The sequence below is a fragment of the Podarcis pityusensis genome, assembly GCF_964106645.2.
Source record: "Podarcis pityusensis genome assembly, chromosome: 12".
In the NCBI taxonomy this organism is placed as follows: Eukaryota; Metazoa; Chordata; class Lepidosauria; order Squamata; family Lacertidae; genus Podarcis; species Podarcis pityusensis.
Genome location: NC_138037.1, coordinates 53,714,427 through 53,738,011, shown reverse-complemented (window position 1 = coordinate 53,738,011; position 23,585 = coordinate 53,714,427). Strand labels below are relative to the sequence as shown.

General features: G+C 43.3%; 1 protein-coding gene across 2 annotated transcripts; it reads left to right on the top strand.

Moving 5' to 3' along the window:
• The first annotated feature begins 1,233 nt into the window (after positions 1-1,233).
• MATCAP2 (microtubule associated tyrosine carboxypeptidase 2) lies at positions 1,234-22,212 on the top strand. 2 transcript variants are annotated; one of them, XM_080975922.1, is made up of 8 exons: positions 1,234-1,607; positions 2,681-2,740; positions 11,955-12,640; positions 16,806-16,949; positions 18,330-18,462; positions 19,925-20,230; positions 21,226-21,323; positions 21,738-22,212. In XM_080975922.1, exons 2-8 carry the CDS (start codon positions 2,692-2,694, stop codon positions 21,897-21,899), a joined length of 1,578 nt encoding a protein of 525 aa, XP_080832048.1. In that variant the 5' UTR covers positions 1,234-1,607; positions 2,681-2,691; the 3' UTR covers positions 21,900-22,212. The 2 variants fall into 2 exon arrangements, with proteins under 2 accessions (XP_080832048.1, XP_080832049.1); XM_080975923.1 differs by lacking the exons at positions 1,234-1,607; positions 2,681-2,740 and adding an exon at positions 5,180-5,458.
• The last annotated feature ends 1,373 nt before the right edge of the window (positions 22,213-23,585 follow it).

The window sequence follows — 23,585 nt, the reverse complement described above, 5'->3', positions numbered from 1 at the left end:
AAGAGACTCGCAGAACGGATTAATTTCGTCTTGCGAGGCACCACTATATTTGGTGATATGTTAGTGGGTTCCTTTCCTTGCAGATACACCAAAAAAAGTGTACGAATTTTGCAGAGTGTAACAAAATTAATAATAAAAAAATATGAAATAAGAACATCATAACATGATTCTTCATTATACAGTGGTACCTCGGGTTAAGTATTTAATTCATTCCGGAGGTCCGTTCTTAACCTGAAACTGTTCTTAACCTGAAGCACCACTTTAGCTAATGGGGCCTTCTGCTGCCGCCATGCTGCAGGAGCACGATTTCTGTTCTCATCCTGAAGCAAAGTTTTTAACCCGAGGTACTATTTCTGGGTTAGCGGAGTCTGTAACCTGAAGCGTATGTATCCCGAGGTACCACTTTACTCAAAACCATTAAGGCAATAATGACATGTTTATACCAGAAGGCATTGAAACAATATCCTTTTTCATATTTTTAAATAAGTAACCATAGCTGAACTGAAGCCAAAATGATAAAATTGAAAGGATGAACATTTACTATTATTTGAATCAATTCATATATAAATATCCTTTATGAACACGGAAGGTAAACTCCATCTTTGTTTCACCTGTCTCTGAATTTTTCGTATTTGTACATATATACATAAAGAAATCTGTAAACAAGCACTGTAGTAATTATATGCGCTAATGATAACATAACATAACAGTTGTATGAAAACTTAAGTTGGCATAGCTTTGCCCATTAATATATGGTGGGAAAAGCAATCCTTTTCAACTTCTGCATGTTCTTCTACAAAAGGTACTGAGCCCCTGTAAGAGAGCAGGGAAAGTGGCAATTATATCAGAAGTTTGTCTTGTGTGTCGCTGCAAAAGGCAGGGGAGAAAAGATATTGCAATCCTTCTCTTTACTTACATTCTTCAACGGCCTTTTTAAATACAGTGGTTCACATCTCAAACTTTAAATATAGCCTGGGTTTTCGTTGGCCAGTTTTAGAATTCGCGAAGACAGGAGAGAATTCAAAGACATGCTTGGTTAATTTCTTCTGTGTTAGTTTGTTTCTCTTAGAATCTATTTGCCAAACACATTCCAGTGTTTTCAGTAGTGTTGGTTTAGTAAGGCTATTTGGCAGTTTTTTTTAAAAAGGAGAATTATTGTGACTCAAGTGATAGGATGTGGTAGGATGAAGTCACAATATGACATCATAGAAGCTTCAACGCAGTGTTCTAGAAAAGCAGGTAGAGAGAGTGTCAGTTAAGATACGTGGTCAGAAACTAGCCAGCCAGTCACAGTTTAGAAGACCTTCAAGTCAACCGGTAGAGAAATAATGAGGACTTTGAGCCTGTTCCCAAAAAATGGCTATCCTAGGTCTGATCTAATATTTCAGTAAATGCAAAATAAACACAAAGGAGGAACTTGGGAAGAAGAAGAAGAAGAACTTGTATTCAAAATAAAAGTTTTAAATACAAGGTTTGCTAATTTAACAGGTAAAAAAGCAGAGAGGAATAGAATGTATCTCTGCAATTCTGGACTTCATGTATTCCAGAAAATACTGCTCCTGCAAGAGTGTTATATTAATTTGGTGAACTAGCCTTATTGTGCTCAGGTAAGTAAAATTTCATCCTAGGCATCTGTAGCAAATATTGTTCCTAGAGACAAAGACTCTGTTGTAAGATGGGGATGAGGTTTTATCGCTGCATTTCTATGTTTGTCTACCAAGAAGTAAGCTCCACTGAATTCAATGGGGCTTACTCTCTTAATATATTGCTAAAGCAAAGGGAGGACATACAATGCCATCAAAAGAAAGGAAAATGAAAATTAGGAACAATAATTATTAGGAGGAATGGAAAGCTAGTTTTAGGCTCAGAAAATCAGGAATGCTGTTTTATTTAGATGTCAACAGTAACTATTACAAGACTATTTAAAATGTACATTTGGGTAGAGAAAGGAGGCAGGTTTCCTCATATTTATCAGAATGAGATTTAGCAGAAATGAACATTTCCTTATAAGGTTTGTAGCACTGAAACTAACTGCCGAATAGAGGTGATAAATTTTCAAACTATTTTAAGATCAAAACACCCTCCAGAAACTTACATGAGCCAAATAAACACTACTGGATCTCACCCAGTAATAACAAGGGGTTGCGAGGGTAGACTACTGGGAGGCAGCTTCACAGTGAAATGAATTTTATATATTTATTTGATGAAACATTTGTTAACAAGTGGCTGAACTATTTTAACTACGTACAATGAGAGCAAATTTTGTGATACAGCTGGACACATCAACATACGTCTCCCGCTTCTAAAAATGAAGGGATCTGTTCCTTTCTTAGGCCATTAATTGCATCCATTGTAACATTCTGGCTCAGCTCTCAACATCTGAACAAGGCCATGGGTTGTATTGCTTCTTTTTGTTCTTATGATTGCCTGAAGAGATAACAGAAATTCTTTTAGAAGTACACATGAAACCAGAGGTGATAAATAAAGCATGTGCTAATTAATCATCTATGGGTTCTCATATTACACCAATAGCACAACCCTATGCATGTCTGTCTACTCAGAGGGGGAAATATCCTGCTGAGTTCAGTGAGACTTCCCCTTGGAACATGTGTATAGAATTGCAACCTGAACCATTTTCCAAACACAGCCAAATGACACCTGGTCTTCTCATTCTGTTTAGGTGCTTTATCCATGTCTTGGAGATTTCCAAAGTGCAAAGCTACTTCTAGAAAGAAACAAGGTATCTACCATAGAGTGATGACATAGCACACTTGCTTCATCCAGGACCAGGATTGCAAAGGAATATAATGTTCATAAGACCATCATTATGTGGAACGAGTGCCAGTATATATTTAAAATAATTGGTTCAGAAGATTCATGGATCTCACTTAAAATAGGGTCAGGTATACACAGTGCTTTTTTCCCCAGCCAGAGCGCTGTTCTGGCACCTTTCAGGTGGGTGCCTTTGAGGGCTGGTGCTCCCCGCATCTGCTTCTTGCCTTTACGTACTTTGGAGAAGCCCAAAATGAAAATTTCAAACTTTATTTTTCACCTTAAGGAAACCAAAATAAGATGCATATTGGTAGCGCTCCGAAGAGCTGCTAATCTGGCAACTGACATTAGGTTTACATACATATTTACCAGACATGCATGGAAAAGGTTTCTTCCAGTGTTAAGAAATGCTACTCTCAAGGCTACGATCCATTTCAACTTTGAGTTCAGTGTTGAAAAACAGAAGCTGCTTAGCATGTACAAGCATAGGCATAGTCAGGTGGGTGCTAAATCAAGCAAATTAAAAAACAAACAAACTTAGCTAACTGACCAATTATGTCACAGACAACTTGGTTCTGCCCCCCCCCCACACAATGCCTGCCCCCCATAAATCCTGGCTATGTATGCCCATGTGTGTGAGTCTATATTTTTTAGATCTATGATTGCACCTAGCTCCTAGCCACAATAGGTCAAGCTATGGGGCAGGGCCATTTCATATTTCCTTTTATTCAATCCATTTTCCATGTAGCAGCGGCAGGCTTTAAGCTTTCCAGGCAGGCCTCTACCTTTGCCATGTGTGTGTTTGCACGAGGGCCCTTCCAAGCTGCCCTGAATCTAAGAGAACAAGGGAGGCAGGGGCACATTTATTTGACCTGCACCAGAACCAGGGGGCAGCACCATCTGTTCAGGGCTGCCCCAAGTCACCTGGCGACTTACTGCAACAACTTCATGGTGAGTTTCGGCATCTACAGTGGTGCCCCGCAAGACGAATGCCTTGCAAGACGGAAAACCCGCTAGACGAAAGGGTTTTCCATTTTTGAGTTGCTTCGCAGGACGAATTTCCCTATGGGCTTGCTTCGCAAGATGAAAATGTCTTGCGAGTCTTGAGATTTTTTTTTCGCTCCCCCCCCCTTTTTCTAAGCCGCTAAGCCTTTAATAGCCTTTTAGCAGCTAAGCTGCTAAGCCTTTAATAGCTGCTAAACCGCTAATAGCGCTAAGCCGCTAAGCCGCTAATAGGGTTGCTTCGCAAGACGAAAAAACCGCTAGATGAAGACACTCGCGGAACGGATTAATTTCGTCTTGCGAGGCACCACTGTAATTTTACAGTGGTACCTTGGGTTACAGACTTGGCTAACCCAGAAATAGTGCTTCAGGTTAAGAACTTTGCTTCAGGATGCGAACAGAAATCGTGCTCCGGCGGTGGCGCGGCAGCAGGAGGCTCCATTAGCTAAAGTGGTGCTTCAGGATAAGAACAGTTTCAGGTTAAGAACAGACCTCCAGAACGAATTAAGTACTTAACCTGAAGTACCACTGTATTGCAAAAAAAGGCACTGGGTATACAGATATAGCGTCTAGGGAGAGGATGCCTTGAGTCATTTTGAATCGTGATTTTTGCAGAATGGTAAGCTAAACTTTGGCATACTGAGACCATGCCAAACTTCCGGCTCCCAGAAAAGAGCTCCCAGTTGCCTGGTGCTCCCCAGTCTTTTTCGAACTAGAGGACATATCTTGGCAACAGCTCATGGTTAGTGAGGAGGGAGCTGAACCACAATTTTGGCTTCAGATGACATGCTAAGCCAGACATTGACTTAGATCAGCACAGTGCAGGAATAATAAAAAAAGACTGGGAAAGGAGCTTTTGGATTTTGAGACAACTACAGATACTGCACCACACCCCTGGAATTCCAGTTATTGAATTGTAGCAATCTTGATTATTTCCTTGCTGCTGTCTGCTTTATTTATATGCTACTGTGTTCGCCAGGCACTGGTGTTTTTTTATTTTATGGCAACCGTGATTATTGTGAGCCGCTTTGAACTTTGTCGTTGGAGAAGCGGGATACAAGCCAGATCAAACTCCCTTTTGCTCTCCCATCTTTTGCAGAGCCTAGGCTCGCTCCTACAGGTTCCCACCTTACCAGACTACAAGCCCCAAGATGCTCCCAGGCGCGTCTCGGCGCGTTGCATCTTTGGGAAGTGCCGTCTCCGTGGAGATGCCTGCACTGCGCATCCATTGCGCATCTGCAAACTCCCTTCGCTACTTCCCCCCGCTTTCTAAGGTTGTGCGCTATATGTTTAGGCGGAAATGGGAGCGGGTGTCCTAGCAACAGACAGCGCCTCTCTCTAGCTAGAGTCTGCAAAGTCTCTTTATAAAGCAGCAGCGGCAAGAGGGAGCAGGATGGCGGTCGGTGCTGGTGCGCCATGGTGAAGGCAGCGGGGACGCACGGTGCGCAAAAGGCGCGAGCATCCTTTTTTCGGTTTGCGCTTTATCCCGCGGCTTCAGGATTTGCATTAAGCCAGTGCATCTAAGCAGAAGGGCTCGCTCGCTCGCTCGCTCGCTCGTGTGTGTCTGGCAGTGCATGCAGGAAGAGGCAGGAAGGACTTTTGGGTGCAAAGGGGCTCGGTTTGGGTGGCTGGGGAGACCCGACGTGCTCGAGGCGAAGGATGCTCGAATCCATCCGTGTCACTGGTGAGTAATCACGCTCATTTCTTTCCTTGCTCCTTTAACCCATCTGGCCCTTGCAGCTGCTGACAATCTTCCATCGCAGCAAGGCAGGGTCTGTGCGCGCTCAGGATTTGCAGCCACGGAAAATGGAACTTGCATCCAATCAGAGATAGCATTCTGCACGAGAGTACTTAGAACGTGAGGGTTGTCGCTTTAATGTGATGTAGCAAACACACTTGGCCGTGGTTAAAATAGAGTTTCTGTTCAGAACAGAATAAATATACCCCCCTTGAACAAAGAACCAAATACACAGGCTATGGAGTAAGATGACTTTTTGGGCTCTTTGATCTCTTTTTGGGATCTTTCGGTTTTGAGCATGGCCTGCCCTTCTGGAAGGAGATGCCATGATGAAAAATTGCTACTCATGTTTTTCAAGACTGCAATAAGGATTTCAGTTTTCCTATAAATATTTATGTACATTCATTTCACCATTTTTCTAGCTTGGGTCTCCCAAAGTAAGTTTTGTGTGTGAGTATCAAATGAAGTGTAAAATGACTTTATTTTCTGACCATTAAAATCAATAGTAGTGCTCTCATAGAATCATACAGAACTCTGTGGTGGGAGAAACTACATTTTATGGAGTTTCTTGAATGCTGATGGTTCTTACCATTCACTTTGGCATGCTATGTCTGTCCCTCATTTGCAATACTGAAAGGAAAATTGATAAATGAAATGAAAAGTTCAGTAATATTGCAGATACTTTGCCTCTGAATCACACTTTTGTCTTCACCACTGATTATCAGGAGACCACTCAAAATGTAAAGGATGAAAAAACACAGCACAGACAGAGACTGCTAGTTAATTTTAAAAAATGCAAGCCGTAATGCTCTTCTACAGAAAAGATGGTTGCTAGAGTAATTATTATAGAGCAATAATTGTATAAACCACAGCGGCATAGAAACTACAAGCTAATAATATAGCTACAATAATTTGTATTTATTTATGATAACATGTAAATTATACACTTCTAGTGTTGTTGCTTATATATAGATAGATAGATAGCTTCCCAAAGACTTCTTTCCAAAGCCATGTTGGAAAAGCCTGCTCGAACAGGGACAGATGTAATAAGTTAATAGCCCACTTTGACAGGATGTCATTATGATAATTTCAATAATTCCTGAAGTGATTACATGAACAGGAGGGCTTTGGGTTGGTAGTGTTACAAAAGCATAACAGTGTTGGAGATGTCAGGGATCTTAAATGGGGCTGATAAATACCAGAGATTCAAAGGGACAGATAACTCTAGACTATATTTAATTTAAAATTAATTTTGTCTGTGTCACAAATAATTACTTATTTTAGCCTAATCTGCTGCAGCCCTCAGATTTCTAGCCCTCATAATTTTGACAGCTTTGAGATATTTTTTATTTCAAAATCCAGTTTTCAAGGGGCCTTACGCCTTCCATCCCTCTTCCCCTGTGTGGGGAACTGTACCTGAACCTTGCTTACCTTATCTCCTGTCGCAACAAACACTTCTTGTGGAAAGAAATAGATTCAATTATGTAGTTCAGGTAAGCCATTCAAATAGAATGTGTATTAAAATCAGCGTAACCTTGCTGACTTTTACATAATTTAGTTTGAACACAGTATTCAAGCTTCCTTGACAGGCTACATACACGCTATACCTTTAAAGTGCATTTGAAGCACATTTGTTCCCTAAATAATTTTGGGCACTGCAGTTTGTTAAGGGTTGGCAGGAACTGTACCCCTGCAAGTGGTAAACTATAGTACCAAGAATTATTTGAGGGGGACGTGTGTTCTCCCCCCCTTACTCTTGCATGGCTACAAGGATTTTGGGAGATTTATCTTCTCTTTTTGCTGAACCACAGCATGTTGTGTCACCTTGCCAACAAACTGTGGTTAATCTTAACTATGGTTTGTTTTAAGGGACGCGGGTGGCACTGTGGTCTAAACCACTGAGCCTCGGGCTTGCTGATCCGAAGGTCGGCGGTTCGAATCCCTGCGACGGGGTGAGCTCCCATTGCTCGGTCCCAGCTCCTGCCAACCTAGCAGTTAAAAAACACATCAAAGTAGATAAATAGGTACCACTCTGGCGGGAAGGTAAACGGCATTTCCGTGCGCTGCTCTGGTTTTGCCAGAAGTGGCTTAGTCATGCTGGCCACATTACCCGGAAAAACTGTCTGCGCGCAAATGTTGGCTCCCTCGGCCAGTAAAGCGAGATGAGCGCCGCAACCCCAGAGTCGTTCACGACTGGACTTAATGGTCAGGAGTCCTTTACCTTTACCTTTTTATGGTTTGTTTAAACATGCCACATTGAAACCATGCATTAAGGAGACAGCTTGCTTCTGCTTTCATTAATCTTATCTATGGTTAATGAAACAAGCCAGCTTTATGAACCGGTTTGAAGTTTCCACTAAACATGGTTAAGAGCTAGCATAGTTTGTCTGGGTTTGAGCGGCATGGAAAGCTGCAGTTGATCTAAAAAAGAAGCAAGAGTGCCTTGCAGTCCTTGCAGCCACATGAGAGGAGACCACACATTTCAGATTCACTGCAGCTTGTCTTCATAATGCTAAACTGGTTTGTTGTGGGAGGGGAAGGTATTTGTGAAACCATTGTTAAGAATCATTTATGCAGTCCCATCAGTGTACAGTGCTAAGCAGAGTAGATTCTAGCCCCAAGGACATGACACATTCTAAATTTCAACAGCAAGAGAAACAAGGATAAAACTGAGGAGGATTGAGAGAGGCAAGAGTGCTCTTTAGCATGTGCAAAGTACACTTTAATCACATACCTACCATTAGGGAGAGGGGCTTTTAAGTTGAGTAGGCATGTTCTGCATGTTGTAGGATTGTGGAGAAAGCCAATGTAGGCCTCATTTAAGTTATATTTTGAGCCATCATTCTTTCCCCGTCAGAGTTAACTTCCTTTTATTATAGTTTAAAATGGCTCTGTAGCATACATTTCCATTTGAACATATCTTTCCACTTATTTTATGTCTCATGGTGTTCCTTGAATAGCAGGACTCAATGGGAGAGTTCGGACAGCATGCATAACCATAGTTTAGTGTGACGTCAGTGAGCCACCATGAAGCTCTGTGTCCTAGTCTCCCTCTCTTTTACTCTGGCACAGGCACCAGGAGGATTTGGGAAGCTTTCATTTCGGTTTAAGCACCGTTCATTGAGTCATTTGACCTGACAAAGTCTGGCTACTGTTAACTATTCAACAAGACAACTTTGAATGTGGGTTATGAAGCTGGCTTGTTTTAGAAAAACAGCGTCAATATTAACCATGTTTTAGGGCTTGGATGAAATGCTAAACTGTGGTTAATGGCAAATGGAAGCAGACACTTTGAAACACTTCTCACCTGTGACGGATGAGGGGAGACCATGTGAGCTGTGGCTTAGATCTTCCCCAGCGGAGGTTGAGAAGTTGCTCTTACAGTGCAATCCCATGCATGTTTACTCAGAAGTAAGTCCATTGGACATTCTTGTTTTCAGGTAAGTGTGCACAGGATTGTGCTATTAGTTCCCCAAAGGGCATTTTGACTGCATTGTTGTCAGGAGATATTTCCTGATGATTGCTAGAATGGCAGTTTGTCAAGTCCTCTGGTACACGCCAAAGCAAAACACTCTGGGTAAGCACTTTTGGGCTGACGCTGACTAAAATGACCAAATCAGACTTGAACTGTTATGTCCTGTGGTGCTTTGCTAAGCATAAAAGGGAATGTTTCTCAAATTACCCTTCAAGCCAAACTAACCTCACACGTCATCTTGCACATGATTGAATTTAGCACTTCTTACTCCACCTTTGCAGTGTTTACGGGAAACACGAACGTAAAATATTGCTCCCCCCGACTCTTCTGAGGTATTTATATATATACCGTATTTTTTGTCCCATAGGACGCTCCGTCCCATAGGACGCACCTACTTTTTTGGGGGGGAAATAAAGGAAAAATGTTTTCCTTTATTTCTCCCCCAAAACCAGGTCGGGGAACAGCGGGATGGCGGCGCTGCGCCTCCCCGCCATCCCCCGAGCTTGTGGGGCTGGCCGACGTCTGCCCGGCGCGAGGGGCACTCTGCTTCAGGGTGTGCTGTGCGCCGGGCGGCAGGCTGCTATCTGCAGTGTGGGGAGCCCTGCGGGAACTTTCGCAGGGCTCCCCACGCTGCGGATATCTGCCCCGCGCGAGGGGCGCTCTGCTTAAGGGTGCCCCTCGCGCTGGGCAGCAGGCTGCTATGTGCCTAGGCTGCGGATGTGTTCCCGAAGTGCCGGGCGCTCTGCTTTCAGCGCGCCCGGCGCTCCGGGAAACAGGCTGCTATCCGCAGCCTAGACAGCCCTGCGGGAACTCCCGCAGGGCTGCCTAGGCTGCGGATGTCTTCCTGAAGCCTGGAGAGCGAGAGGGGTCGGTGCGCACCGACCCCTCTCGCTCTCCAAGCTTCAGCAAAAGCCTGCATTCGCCCCATAGGACGCACCCAGATTTCCCCTTCATTTTTGGAGGGGAAAGAGTGCGTCCTATGGGGCGAAAAATACGGTATATTTATATATATATATATATATATATATATATATATATATATATATATATATATATATATATATATATATAAAATATATCATATATATTATAGTGTGTGTGTGTGTATATATATATATATATATATATATATATATAGATAGATAGATAGATATATATAGATATAATGCATTGCATACAACAGCATGGTATGCTGATCTTACACTCTTTGTGTTGGCAGCTTTGACAGCATTTTAATGCAAGAATTTATGGGGGTAAAGTAATTACACTGAAGTCACTGGAATGAAAGCTTCACAGTGTTTTGTGTTTGCTGGGAAAACAGAATCTACTACCAGAAATTTCATTATCCCATTCTGTGAGGGTTCTGCTTTTGGGCAATGCATTCCATAATTTCGTTCACTGAGAACAAAATAGCCACTTTCACTAGAGCTCTTCTGTAACTAAATGTGGGCCTAATCTAAAGAAGCATTTCTCAGTCTTTTTTAACTCTTCCTCCCTTCTTTGGATATATTCTACATTTCACCCACACACGCCAAAAGAGGATTGAGGCAGTGGTTCTGTTATACACAGCTGTAGAAGTTCCCTCCATCTGATCAACCCAAGCATGGTTTCTTCTACAGGGTCCAGCTCGGGGCAAATAAATGGTTCTGGAAGTTTAAAGCAAGAAACAGCTGTGCACGGCACAGATTAGCTCCCCACCTCCAATTCCTTTTCCTCTTCAATATCTGGAGCAGTTGCCTTTCAAAAATCTTTAGTAATAGGCAAGCAGATGGGTAAATGTATTCATGTGTTTAATTATTATTTTTAATGTGGAGCTGAAGTATTGCGGATAAGGATAACAGTTTACAGTGATACCTCGGGTTACATACGCTTCAGGTTACAGACTCCACTAACCCAGAAATATTACCTCGGGTTAAGAACTTTGCTTCAGGATGAGAACAGAAATCATGCTTTGGTGGCGCGGTGGCAGCAGGAGGCCCCATTAGCTAAAGTGGTGCTTCAGATTAAGAACAGACCTCCAGAACGAATTAAGTACTTAACCCGAGGTACCACTGTAGTGCTGAGCTAGGGCTGGATTCTGTGGCATGTAAGCATGGAATTTCCCTGTGGAGCTGGGCTCTTCCTTTGGTTAAGAGACAAGCAAGTCAGGAGTTTTCATCCATTAATCTTAGGACTGGAATGGGCCAGTTGTTTCCAAAGTCCACTACCTGGATCCAATTTGGGAGCTGTGGGCTTCTCTCATACACAACCACAGTGTTAAGCAATGTCTTTTCCATTTTTGAGCAGGAGGAGGGAGATGCCAGCTCTATTTTTGAAGTTTCAAGAATAGCCACAATTTGCTCAACTGTTTATTTTATCCAGCAAACACAAGAGGGGAAATTACTTGTGCACAATAGCTTTGGAGAAGCAGGAACTGCCAAATGACACTTGTGCCAGAAAGGGCGGGAGAGGAAGTCCTTCTCTCGTCCCCACTGCGAGGAAATGTTTAGCATGTAGCATTCTTTCTGTGTAGAACCAAGAGGCAAATAAGGTGACAGTTTTATGACTGTTCCAATAAAGTGGGTAGAACAATTTTCCTTTGCTTTCTCTCTTTACCCCCCCACCACGGCTGTGCAGAGATATTTGTGGCACTTTCAGGACACCCCATGTAATAGGGAAATATTTCCCAGCTTGAAGGTGTTACATAGATAGATAGATATATTTAAGAATTGTATTCAGTCTCAAAATACGGGTTTTAACCCAGGTGAATTCAGCCCTTTGTTTTTGTGCAATGTATTCTTAATGATTGTGCATTGAGGTGCCCTAATTCAAGCTCTTGGAAATATGTTTGTATCAGTAAGTATATATATAACAGTTGCCTTTGTGTGTTTCTATGCCTGCATGTTCCTAGTTGCACAGAATCTGAAAACGTCGTGTTGGATTGGATTGCTTTTCCTAGCCCTTTTCTTTCTTCTTAATTTACTGCAGAAAAGCTTCACTGGCCAGAGCAAGAGCTCTCAAAAAAGACAGTCTTGAGTCCGGACGAGTACAATTTCTTTCCTAAGAATGAAAGCAGCAGCATTCGGCGCCTGTCCCAGTCAGGAATCCTCAAGGACACATTCACCACAGGGACCAGCAGCTACAACGTCCTTCTACAGAGCAAAGAGGAAAAAAAGCACCTTCTCCAAAAGCACCCCTTGGCCCACCACAAGAGGCACCGGAAGCCGGCCAAGCCCCCGAATGCTTCGCGGGGCAGCGAGCGCCAGAAGATTAAGGCCCCGCCGCCTTTCGCCAGGAGCGGGTGGTGCGGCCTCAGCCGACAGCCCTCCCTCTTCATCACTAGCCCAATACCCAGCGGCATCAAGTTGGCACGCAGTATTTCCGTAACAGGGAGCAGCATTGGCTTGCCCAAGACCAAGGCGAAAAGGCATTCCTTCTCCAGCCTTGCCAAGCCAAAGCCGCTGCAGAGATCCAAGAGCTATTTAAAAGAGGGAGACGCCGCTGGGCGGAAGTTCTGTATCCTCACTGCCATCAAGCCTTCCAATGTGGAGAAGGAGAAGATGAAGTTCTTCAAGTCGGACTTCAGCTACAACCCGCAGTTTGAATATGCAAGCTCTGCATTGTCCAGCGTGATAGCAAAGCACAGCCAGGCGTCCAGCACGTTTCTTAAGCAGGTAATGGTGCACAGCTCCCAGTGCCATACTGCTTCTTCGCTTTTCCCTTGGGTTTAGGACTCCTGCTTCTTAAACGTTTAACTTGCTTTGCACTCTTAAAGTCACTCTGCCTTTTGCCCTCCACCACCACCTAAAGATGGGACGCAGGTGGCGCTGTGGGTTAAACCACAGAGCCTAGGACTTGCCAATCAGAAGGTCGGTGGTTCGCATCCCTGTGACCGGGTGAGCTCCTGTTGCTTGGTCCCAGCTCCTGCCAACCTAGCAGTTCAAAAGCACATCAAAGTGCAAGTAGATAAATAGGTACCACTCCAGCGGGAAGGTAAACGGCGTTTCCGTGTGCTGCTCTGGTTCACCAGAAGCAGCTTAGTCCTGCTGGCCACATAACCCAGAAGCTATACGCTGGCTCCCTCGGCCAATAAAGTGAGATGAGCACCGCAACCCCAGAGTCGGTCACGACTGGACCTAATGGTCAGGGGTCCCTTTACCTTTACCTTTACCACCTAAAGAATATTACCACCTTCCAGTTTCCAACATCCTTAACCACTGGGCATGCTGGTTGGAGCTGAGGGGAATTGCAATGCTAAGCTGCTCTATGTGGTGACCCAAAAGGCGAGAAGAAAGTGACTCGTTCTTCAAATGTTGAGTTGGCTTTCAGGAAACAGTCCCCTGCAGTTGTCTTTCCTCCCAAATGAGGAAAGGGAGCAAATCCAGGTTTTGGCTTATTTTACCTCCCAGGCCGAGAGGGCGATGGTTGATTCCTATAGTTCATCTTATTTTATTTATTCAAGTTATTGGTTAGAGGGGAGAAAAAGAGAAATAAATAGGCAGTTTCATAACAGGGTTTTTTGGGAATAATAATAATAATAATAATAATAATAATAATAATAATAATGCTATAATATAAGTATTGATGATGCAAGAAATCAGAGAAGGAAATTGTATGTTGATGACTGACTGCCCTGCAGTCAGAGTTAGTGGGTTAGCATGTATTGATTTTGTTGTTGTTTAATTAACTTTGGAGAGTTTTACATAATGCATTTTGTTGATTTAGGCAGCACACTGGCTTCTTTGCCCTTGACTTTGACTGAAATGTGGCAGGGACTGGTTAGTAAATAAGGCTGGGTCTGTGCAGATCAGTTATTGTGTAGCCAGAACATTTCAGATGATAAGCCCTGTTTCCCCCTCATTTCCATTGTGATGCATCCCCTCAAATACATCCACATCTCCTTAGTTAGAAGCAGCTGGGTTTAGGATTGCAGCCTTCATACAAGAGCCTTGTTCCTGCAAAGGTGGGCTTCCTCATTTCAGTGGAGGGGATAGCGCCACAAAGACACAGGTTTCAAGATGCCTTCTGTACTGAGGTGGGTGAGGAAGACCTTGCAAGACCTTCTAAGGGCTGGAGAACCAGTGTCCCTCCAGAATGCCAGCAAGGTGTATTGGCTAAGCGTGTGGGACTGGGACCTGGGAGACCAAGGTTCGAATCTCACTGAGTGACCTTGGACCAGTCACAGTCCCTCATCCTAACCAACCTCAATAGGTAATTTTGGGAATGAAATGAGGAAGGGGAGAACCATGTACACCACCTCAAGGTCCTTGGAGGAAAAACGGGTGGGATGTAAATGCGATGAATAAATGAAATGTTGTTGCTGGACTCCAGTTCCCATCATCCCTGACCATTGGCCATGCCGGGTGGGGTAGATGGGAGTTGGAGTGCAACAACATCTGCAGGGCCACAGGCTCCCCACTCCTATTCTAAGTGCACATCTGGCTTCCCATAGCCCACCGGTACCAAAGGATCTAGGTTAAGGCTGATATTGATGTCTCATCATCTACAGACATCAAGTTAGAACGATGTATGTTTTCATTTTCACATGGGGAAAAAAGTCAGGATTGACTGAATGGGTGGTTCACATGTAAAGGTAAGCCATGGTTTAGTGTTAGGAGGAGAAACCTCAGCAATTCCAAGAGAAACGTCAGGCACGAACAGTGCCTTTCTCATCCCATGCAGCTGAGAGGAGGCCATCTCCCAAATTTGCTTCCAGTTTTCAGCTTGGTGTTAAATGGGGAGAAGGGGGAGAGGCAGGGCATGAATCTGCTTCTTTGCTGGAGACCTGTTGAGGCTCATCCGAGTAGCATTAATCCATGGTTTAGCGTTGCATGCAAAAAACCATGTTAAGTTGGCAAATGGATGATAGACAGCACTAAATAAACGATCCAACTAAGCTGATTTTGCAGGAGCAAACACATGTTCCCACTGACCAATTTCCTTTCCTATCCCCCCTTCAACAAGTCTTCCATATCCTGGATTCCTCAGTCAGCTTAAGTGCTAAGCAAGCCAAAGTTAAATCACGTAAACCTTTCCCAAAAGTTTTGCTTTAGGAATATTGGATGTGATGCTTCCTTGTTTGTTTTCAACAGAATACAGTGGATGGTGGTATTTCTTTTCCTTTCTACTTCTTGCATGCTGCATAAAGGAAGCCCAGTTCTTATGAAAATCTCAGTTTCACCGCAGAGAGAGATTTTCCAGATGACTGAAAACAGAGTTGGTTGCTGATTAATTCTTCCAGTATGTTAAGGCTGCAATCCTATATTCACTTCCCTGCAAGTAAATCCCATTGAGCCCAAAGGGATTTACTTTTGATTAAACATAGGTAGGATTGCTCTGCAATTCAGTATTTTAGCAAGAAGGAAAAGAGCCCACCCATTGAAGATACCTGTTTCGGCAGATGTTTACATAACCTGATGCTGTTCCCTCAGTGGTTTACTGGTTCAAATTCACATTGGCTCTAAGAGTTTTGCTTATGCCAAACTAAACCTAAGGGTGACTTACAACAGAGCAAGGAGAGGTCTTTTTTAACAACAGGTGGAGTGTGGGCGTGAGGGGATTATATCTTCCCTTTTTCCATCGGCCCTCCTTTTCTCCCTGCTTGACAATGCAAGGAAGAAAAGGATTGTGCCGGAAGATGAAATATTAAAGGGAACTGTCAATTTAAATGAAGCAATTAATTTTTCTCCCCAACAGAAACTGGATCTGTGTAATGAGTGATGGGTGTTCCAAATGTCTGTCAAAGTTCTAGGACTTTGTTAGGGAAACTGGAGAACTATCACTCTGAATTATTTAGGCGACGCATTGCAAAGTACATTGCCCTCCTGCGTCACAACAGAGCACAAACTTTCCTGTAAGTCTCTGGTAGATCACAGACATACATGTCGGAATCTGAAAACGGGTGGGAAACTCATGAAATCAAAATAGTATTCTTCTACTTGTGCTCATGTCCAGAAATTTAGCATGTAAGCATGGGAGGTTTGGGTGTGTGTTTGGTGTTCCTCTGCCTGTAAAGGAAGCCCTATTCCCCTCAGTGGGAGGAGACAGTATTTTGTGTAAGTCCTTTTGCAATTGCCAGACTGCCTATTCTTTTGAAGTGAATTGTGCAAAGTCTCCATGTGCAAAGCCTCCATGTGCATTCTGGAGTGCACAGGTGGCTCTACTTGGGGCAGAGATGTTTTTAGGATAATGGGAGACGATCATTTTTGTATTTGTTGTGAAATATCTATACAAACTTCTGATATTGTGCACATTGCCTGTGTATCGGTGTCCAGCCCAGGAAGTGCAAGGGAGCTCTGGCATTGCTGCAGTGCAGGTGGCCAAGGGTGGCACTACAACTGCCGGCTGAGCAGGAGTCTCATGACGTGAAGGGCCAGTGGGATTCTGCCCAGCTCTATGAAGCTGCCTAGGGCCTCAAGATGATCTGTTTTGGGGAATACCCATTGTCAGGGCTAGAGTCGGATGCAGGGCTCCGTTGTCAGTGAAGTTAACTCTTGGAAACCGCATACAACTCAGCAATACTTCACAGCAGGTCTTGCGAAGGTTCCTGCCTTCTTCCCTGACTTGTCCTCTTCCAGATGTATCCCAAGCAGTCTCAAACTGCATCTGTGTGCCTCTGGCTTTTGTTTTGCCCTCCTCATCATTCTGCACATTATTGGAGACCGAGGGGGAGGGTAGCTTATCAGAGCAGGAGAGGGAAATTCCCTGGATTCTTCAGCAGTCCCTTGAGCCGCCTCCTCTGCTTCAGCTTCAGAGTCTGAACTGCTCCCTGTCACCAGCTCTACCTGCTCACTAAGCCCCTGATTAACAGCTTTTACTCTGTTTTTGTCTCTTGTGCAGGCCATCAAAATCATGGAACTGACTTTGCAAAAGTATGGAAGCTACGAAAATTTTGAGCAAGCCACCGGAGGCAGCCTCCTGCCCAGAAGTCGTATCTGGAACCATGTCAGGAAATACATGATGAAAGAAGGCTGCCTAGGCGAGGTTGGATCACTTGTAACAGCATTTGTCTGTTGATCGATCTATCGATTTATCAATCAATCTAACTTCATAGAGTCAGGGCTCACCCATGCACGCCCTAGTCACATGCCCCAGACTTATCCAAGTTAACGTATCTGGGAACTTTTAGAAGAAAGGAGAGGAGCTTCTACTGCAGCCCTGCAGCATCTGTCACCTGAGGCATCTGCCTCGCTTTGCCTAACGCTAGGGCCAGGTCACGACACATTTCACCTGGACATCTCAATGGCAAAGGTCATGTCAGCAAGGAGAGAAATCTCACCCTTCACGTAACTAAATTGGCTTTCTAGGCTTTCATTCATACTGTTTTACTTCCGCTAAACCCAGCAGGGAAAAAATATATAATTCATAAGAATTCACCAGTATTCATTGTTCCCAACAGAAATAGCACCTCTGTCACTTTCTTTTCTGTATTCTTGGTTATTTCTCGCTGGATGCTCAGAGGCCGGGTGCCCAAACAGCCCCAGATGGGTCCAGCACAGGATTGCTCTGTCTGGGGCCTATATTGTGCAGTCTGTATTAGACATGGTTGTGACTGGGTGCTGGACTAGTGAATCTTCACTGACCCTTTGCAACAGTCACTTCCTGTTGTATCTGCAGTCCATTGGCATTGCGTTGGGTGAATCGACATCTTGAACTTTTGGTTCACAATGACTCTATATATGTGGTGGTCTTGTAGTGAGGTTAAAGCTTACTGGGAAATGATATATAATGAATTGAAAAAGATGTTTAAAATAACGTTTGTAAAAAAACCCCAGAAGCTTTCCTTTTGGGAATTATAAGGACAGAACTACCCAAACAGTATAGAAATTTATTCATGTATGCGACTACAGTGGCAAGAATGTTACCTGTCCAAAAAATGGAAAGAAGAAGTCCCAGGAAAAGAAGTATGGATGCAAAAACTTATGGAATATGCAGAAATGGTGAAACTTGCCAGAAAAATAAGAAATCAAGATAACAATATTTTTAAAGAATGGAAAAGGTTTATTGAATATTTACAAACAAACTGTAAACAGATAAGAACATTGGCAGGATTATTGTAATAACCTGCAGTTTTATAAGAATATATATTTAAAGTAGATGAATAAATGAGCAAATTAAGCTCATTTGGATATGCAGAAAATACTAAAAATAAATTTAAGGAACCATAGAAAGAGGGGGAAAGAAGTCAAGTTTTGAAGTGTTAAAATGATTGTAAAATTATTGAAATGTATAAAATTGAAAATCATAAATTAAAAAACCTGGCAATGACTCTATACAGAATTGGAAATGTGTTGCTGAAGCTAGGAATGCAAAACCTTTGATTGTTTAAAGGTTTAATATCTCATTTCTCTTCTTTTTATTCAGATTGTGGTCCATCTCTCCGAAGACTTGCTTTCTCGAGCCTCGATGACCGTGGTGAACGGCCGCCCAACTCTTACCATCAATATTGCCACGGCACGTGAGCATTGGCTGGAAGGAATGCTGAGGCACGAAATAGGTACGCACATAAGGGAAGCCATTGCGCAGATAAGTCATGCAAGTATGCCCATCTCTCGGCATTTCTTATGCGACTTGCTAAGCCGGATGCTGTTGAGAAGGGTGCTGATAGGTAAGGCCTTTCTTCACCAAGAAGGAATGGCTGAATGGTTACGATCCCAGTCACCTGACAAAGGATGAGGGAGGTCTTCTGGTTTGGAAAACCGGAAGCCGTGGTTGCCATCCAAGGAGGCAGTTCCATCTGCAGATGAGGAGCTGACAAGGGATGGTGGAAACCACAGAGGTGAGGTCAACAGAGAAGTAGCTTGCCGACTAAGGACTTTAAGCCCATCACAAGACTAGACCAGGAGCCAATCAGTACTGAGGGATCTTCTGATCAGCATATAAGTTTCTTAAGGGTCTGGGTGAAGATAGTGCAATAAAATAAAATAAAAACCACCTGGTCTCCATCCAACCGTTAGCAGTGTGGTGAGAAAAAAAGATTTCAGGAAAGTGCTTCGCATTAAATGATGTCTCTCTTTCCTTGTTCCTAATGATATTCTTGTTCTGTAAAGCTCATTGGGCGACAGAGCATTTACTGAGGACGTGATTGGACAGGAAGAGAGCGCTTAACCCTTTGCCCACCCCCTGTCAATTTTTTAACCTCCCTTCCCTCAGCCAGGGGGAAAGTAAGTGTCAGTGACCTAAAAGTGTCAGTGACCTAAAAGAAATATTGGGTGATTTGCAGGGGGAAGTCATTAGACACAGGAAGACCTAAGCACATATACACAAGGCCACATGGGTTCTCCTGTGGCTATATTTGGATTACCTCAGTAAATGTGGGGCTAGAATCCTCTGTTTGCCAAGGCAACGCAAATGTGCCCTTAAGCAATGGGTGCAACCCACCAAAGGAAACTCTAGCACAGTGGTCAGCAAACGTTTTCAGCAGGGGGCTGGTCCACTGTCCCTCAGACCTTGTGGGGGGCTGGACTATATTTTTTTGGGGGGAAATGAATGAGTTCCTATGCCCCACAAATAACCCAGAGATGCATTTTAAATAAAAGTGCATGTTCTACTCGTGTAAAAACACCAGGTAGTCCCCACAAATAACCCAGAGAAGCATTTTAAATAAAAGGGTATATTCTATTCATGTAAAAACACGCTGATTCCTGGACCGTCCGCAGGCTGGATTTAGAAGGCGATTGGGCTGGATCTGGCCCCTGGGCCTTAGTTTGCCTACCCATGCTCTAGCACAATTCTTACTGACATGAACTTGAGTTCCAGAGGCAGAATGCTTGCCCACAGTCAAAATAACTTGCATTTGTCATCTCTCACTGTCTTGAGAAGTTCTGAACTTGAGGCTAAATTTGGTTATGCTTGGGTTTTGGGGGTGTTGTTTTTTTGCCACGGTAGCAGTTTGCATATTTGTGGCTAACCTTCTGGCAATGCCTGCATGATTGTGCATTTGTCTGTATGCTTTACAGGAACTCATTATCTGAGAGGCATTAATAACAACAGCCAGCTGTGGAGCACCTGGAATGGGCGAAGAAAACATGGCCTCAAACCCATCAACCCCACAGAGGAAGGCCTGGCAAGTATCCACAGTGTTCTCTTTCGGAAAGATCCCTTCCTGTGGAGGGCGGCACTTCTGTATTACACGGTCTACCAAGCGAGCCAAATGTCCTTCCAAGAGCTCTTTCAGGACATTGGGAAGTTTGTCACAGATCCCAATACTAGGTGGGACTATTGTGTTCGAGCCAAGAGAGGCTGGACCGATACTTCTATTCCAGGTAAGTCTTTTCCCCCCTTCCCTTTGGTTTGAATGTTTTCTTTGAAGGTGTGGTTCTTTAAAAAGGCTCCCTGGAAGTTCAAGAAACAAAAGTTCAGGCTAGGGCAGAAATTGTTCTTGCAAGTCTTTAAAAACGGGATTCATAAAAAGGTAAAAGTAGAAGGAATCTCTGTTGGGAATGAGATATAGGTACAAAAACGATACAGAATATTCAAAATAAAGCTTTGTTAAGTACAGTTGAGATGTTTGAGCTTCAAGACCACCGTAATAGTCATGCACAAATTGCTGCCTCACAGGTCACAGAAGGAGGTGGCTCACTCTTTGAACCATTTATGATGAAATAAAGAGGATTAGACTTCTGTCCAGGTATATACCTGCATCATGTCATAGCTAGTGATCTTAAATGTTTATGCTAGGAGCAGCAGCAAATTTTAGGTCTGGCATGCTCCCCTTATTTCTTTCAGTAGAATTAAGGTGGGTTATATCTTAAACCGGAGCTTTCCAAATTTCTCATGTTGGTGACACACTTTTTAGAGACGCATCATTTCACGACACAGTAATTCAGTTTTACTAGCAAACTGGCAGGCTGCTCGCTCCCTTATTAGCCCCAGGAGGAGTGCGGGGAGCGTTTGTGTGACACACCAACACTGCAGCCGACACACTTCACGTGTCGCGACACACAGTTCGGAAAACTCTGTCTTAAACATTTTACTTAGCTGAGGCATGGATTGATCTATTAATCTCCTCATATGCTAACTTAAGCGTATTTACTCGGAAGTAATTCCCACCAAGTTCAATGAGACTTAATATGTTTAGGATTGCAGTCTTACAAGCTTGTGTGTGCTTTGTCAGAAGAAAAGCCTGCTGAGTTGTTCCCGATATATATATGTGCGTGTTGTTGTGTAAATATGCAAGGATAATTGTCATTTGTGCATTGCTAAATCTTTTGCTTTTTCCTACAATTGGGCTCGCCACCAATAAATCCAATTACTTTAGGTTGCTTCAGTAAAGATCAGGTCTACTTGGATGGCATCCTCCGGATTCTGAGATACCGACATACCATCGACTTCTGCTTGCTGACTGCTCTTGGAAAGGTGGGTGAAATTGCCGGGTGGAACACTGATCTATAATAGATCAATCACGAATCATAGATTTTCCTGCCAACAGTGTACTCTTGAAGATTTGAGAACATGGAAGTGCAAGTGGGAGATGCATAAGCCGGCTTATAAGCCTGGGGCGGATTTACATCCATTGGAAAGAAGTGGGTTGGATTCTGACTCTGCTTCTAGCACTGCATCTTGGTCTCCTGGGATGATAGCAGGCCTGGCCATACCTAAGTTGGCCTAAAGTTCTCTCACTTTGCATGGTATCTGCCTTTCCAAGGTTTTCTTCCTGTGCTTTTGGTTTAGTGCTAAAGTGCTGAACTAGGGCATTCAAGGTGGTACTGAGTCCACATTTGGAGAACTAGATGCTCGCACTGCATTGAACCCTCTTTTTCTAATATCCAGGTCTCCTATGAGGATGTGGATCGCCTGAAGGATTTAGGAATGATTGAGAACATGAGGGTGCCACACTTCTTGCAAGACCACACGAGGTACATGGAACATCTAGAGAAGATCATGGAAGTCAATGAGTTGTCTGACACGGAGCTTAGGCTTCTTCTGCCCTAACCACCACTCTTTTTTTTTGCTTGCCGCCTGCGTCATTTATACCAGACTGGAACGCAGTGAGTCCTGACTCACAGAAGTGGAATAACTAACCTTATTTTTGATGCCTGGCAAAAATCTATATTCTTTAAATCTGCTTCTCTGGTGGAGATAGGTTTTTTCCAGGGGGTAAAATGCGCAGGTGCAGTCCAGAAGTTGTTTTCAGGGGGGAAAATGCTCCTTTCCACCCCATTCTCAAGATATATGAAAGATTTTGTAAATTTTTGAGATTAAATTATAGCTGGAACTCGTGGATTAAATTATAGCTGGAAACATCCTTTATGAAATTCTTTGTGTAGGTTCTTTCACTGTGGCGTTTGCCAATTCTACAGGCTTTTGAATGATTTCCTTCCTAACATATTGCTATTTGCAACATAATACTTAAATGTTTTAGAATGTAGCATTTTCTAATTTGTTGACCCCATTCACTTGTTGGTTGGTTTCCGGGTTGTGCAGTATTATAGCTAAGCAGTTTTCTGAGGGTTAAGTAATTTGCTTATACACTTTACTATGCCAACTGTTCTTTGAACTCATCTTCCATGTTTCCGGCATCTTCTGCTGGAGAAATACACGTGCAATGTGTATTTCTCAGTTCTAATATAGAAAGGTTGACTACATTTCCCAGTTAGGCTCCATTCATGTGTTAGCTAAGATTCTTCATGAGTAATCACCTAATAAAAATGCTTTTAGTTGTGGGGTCGGCCTCTTCCCACCCTGATTCCGTGTCAAAACTGACACATCATGACTCCCATTGTGTTGTTGTTTCTGAGGACCAGTGCCTACGTACAATGTGATCTGACTTTCAAGGCTCAAGGAAATCTGTGCTTCTTAGCTGTGGCAATTGGAAGACTACCTTGGAAAACCAGGACACTACAGGCAGCCTGGCTCCATGGGATGCAACTCTGGCCATAGTTTATAATCTTTAATCTGCATGTGTACCCTTCAAAGGTCTGGTTGGGATCCGTTGGAACGTTCCAAAAGTAGGTGGTGCAAAGATTAGGTTGTGGTGAAAGTTCACAGGGCAGTTGCAATAGTATGGTCCTGTTGACGTCAATGATTTTTTCCTCCATATGCATTTCAATAACGGTGGAGTATATGTGAAATGGTAAAAGGTGCTTTCTCCCTTTGTTCATAGTACTCCACTAAAGAGCTCCGTAAGAGGATTTCTCACATATTTCAGCACATTTTTTGAGTGTGTATCAAGAGGAAATAAGGAAGGAGAGTGTTTTGAATTGGATTTTCATACAGTAAGATGCAGGTATCACAGATCATTATAATTCTGCGGAGCAAAATATCCATTTTCTGTATTCTGAAAATGCTTCATTAATCCATATAGGAAACGTGCAGATATATAAAGATATGTAATTCATGGCCCTTATATGTATAATGCTTTTCTCAATGCAGATATAACTTCATCAGCAGTGGCACAACCTTCCTTAGCAACTAGTTTTCTACCTGCCAGGTTCAATTGCTGGTTTTATCAGTTTAGCACCTCCTAGGTGCAGGCCCCAACTCCACCTATTTTGCCTTTACACCATCACTCCCTCACCCTTTAAAAAAACCCCACAAGTGGCTCCTTTCCATTGTTTCCTGACCATTATATTGCCCTTTAGTAAGACCTGACTCTGTGAAGCTTCTGTTCATGTTGCT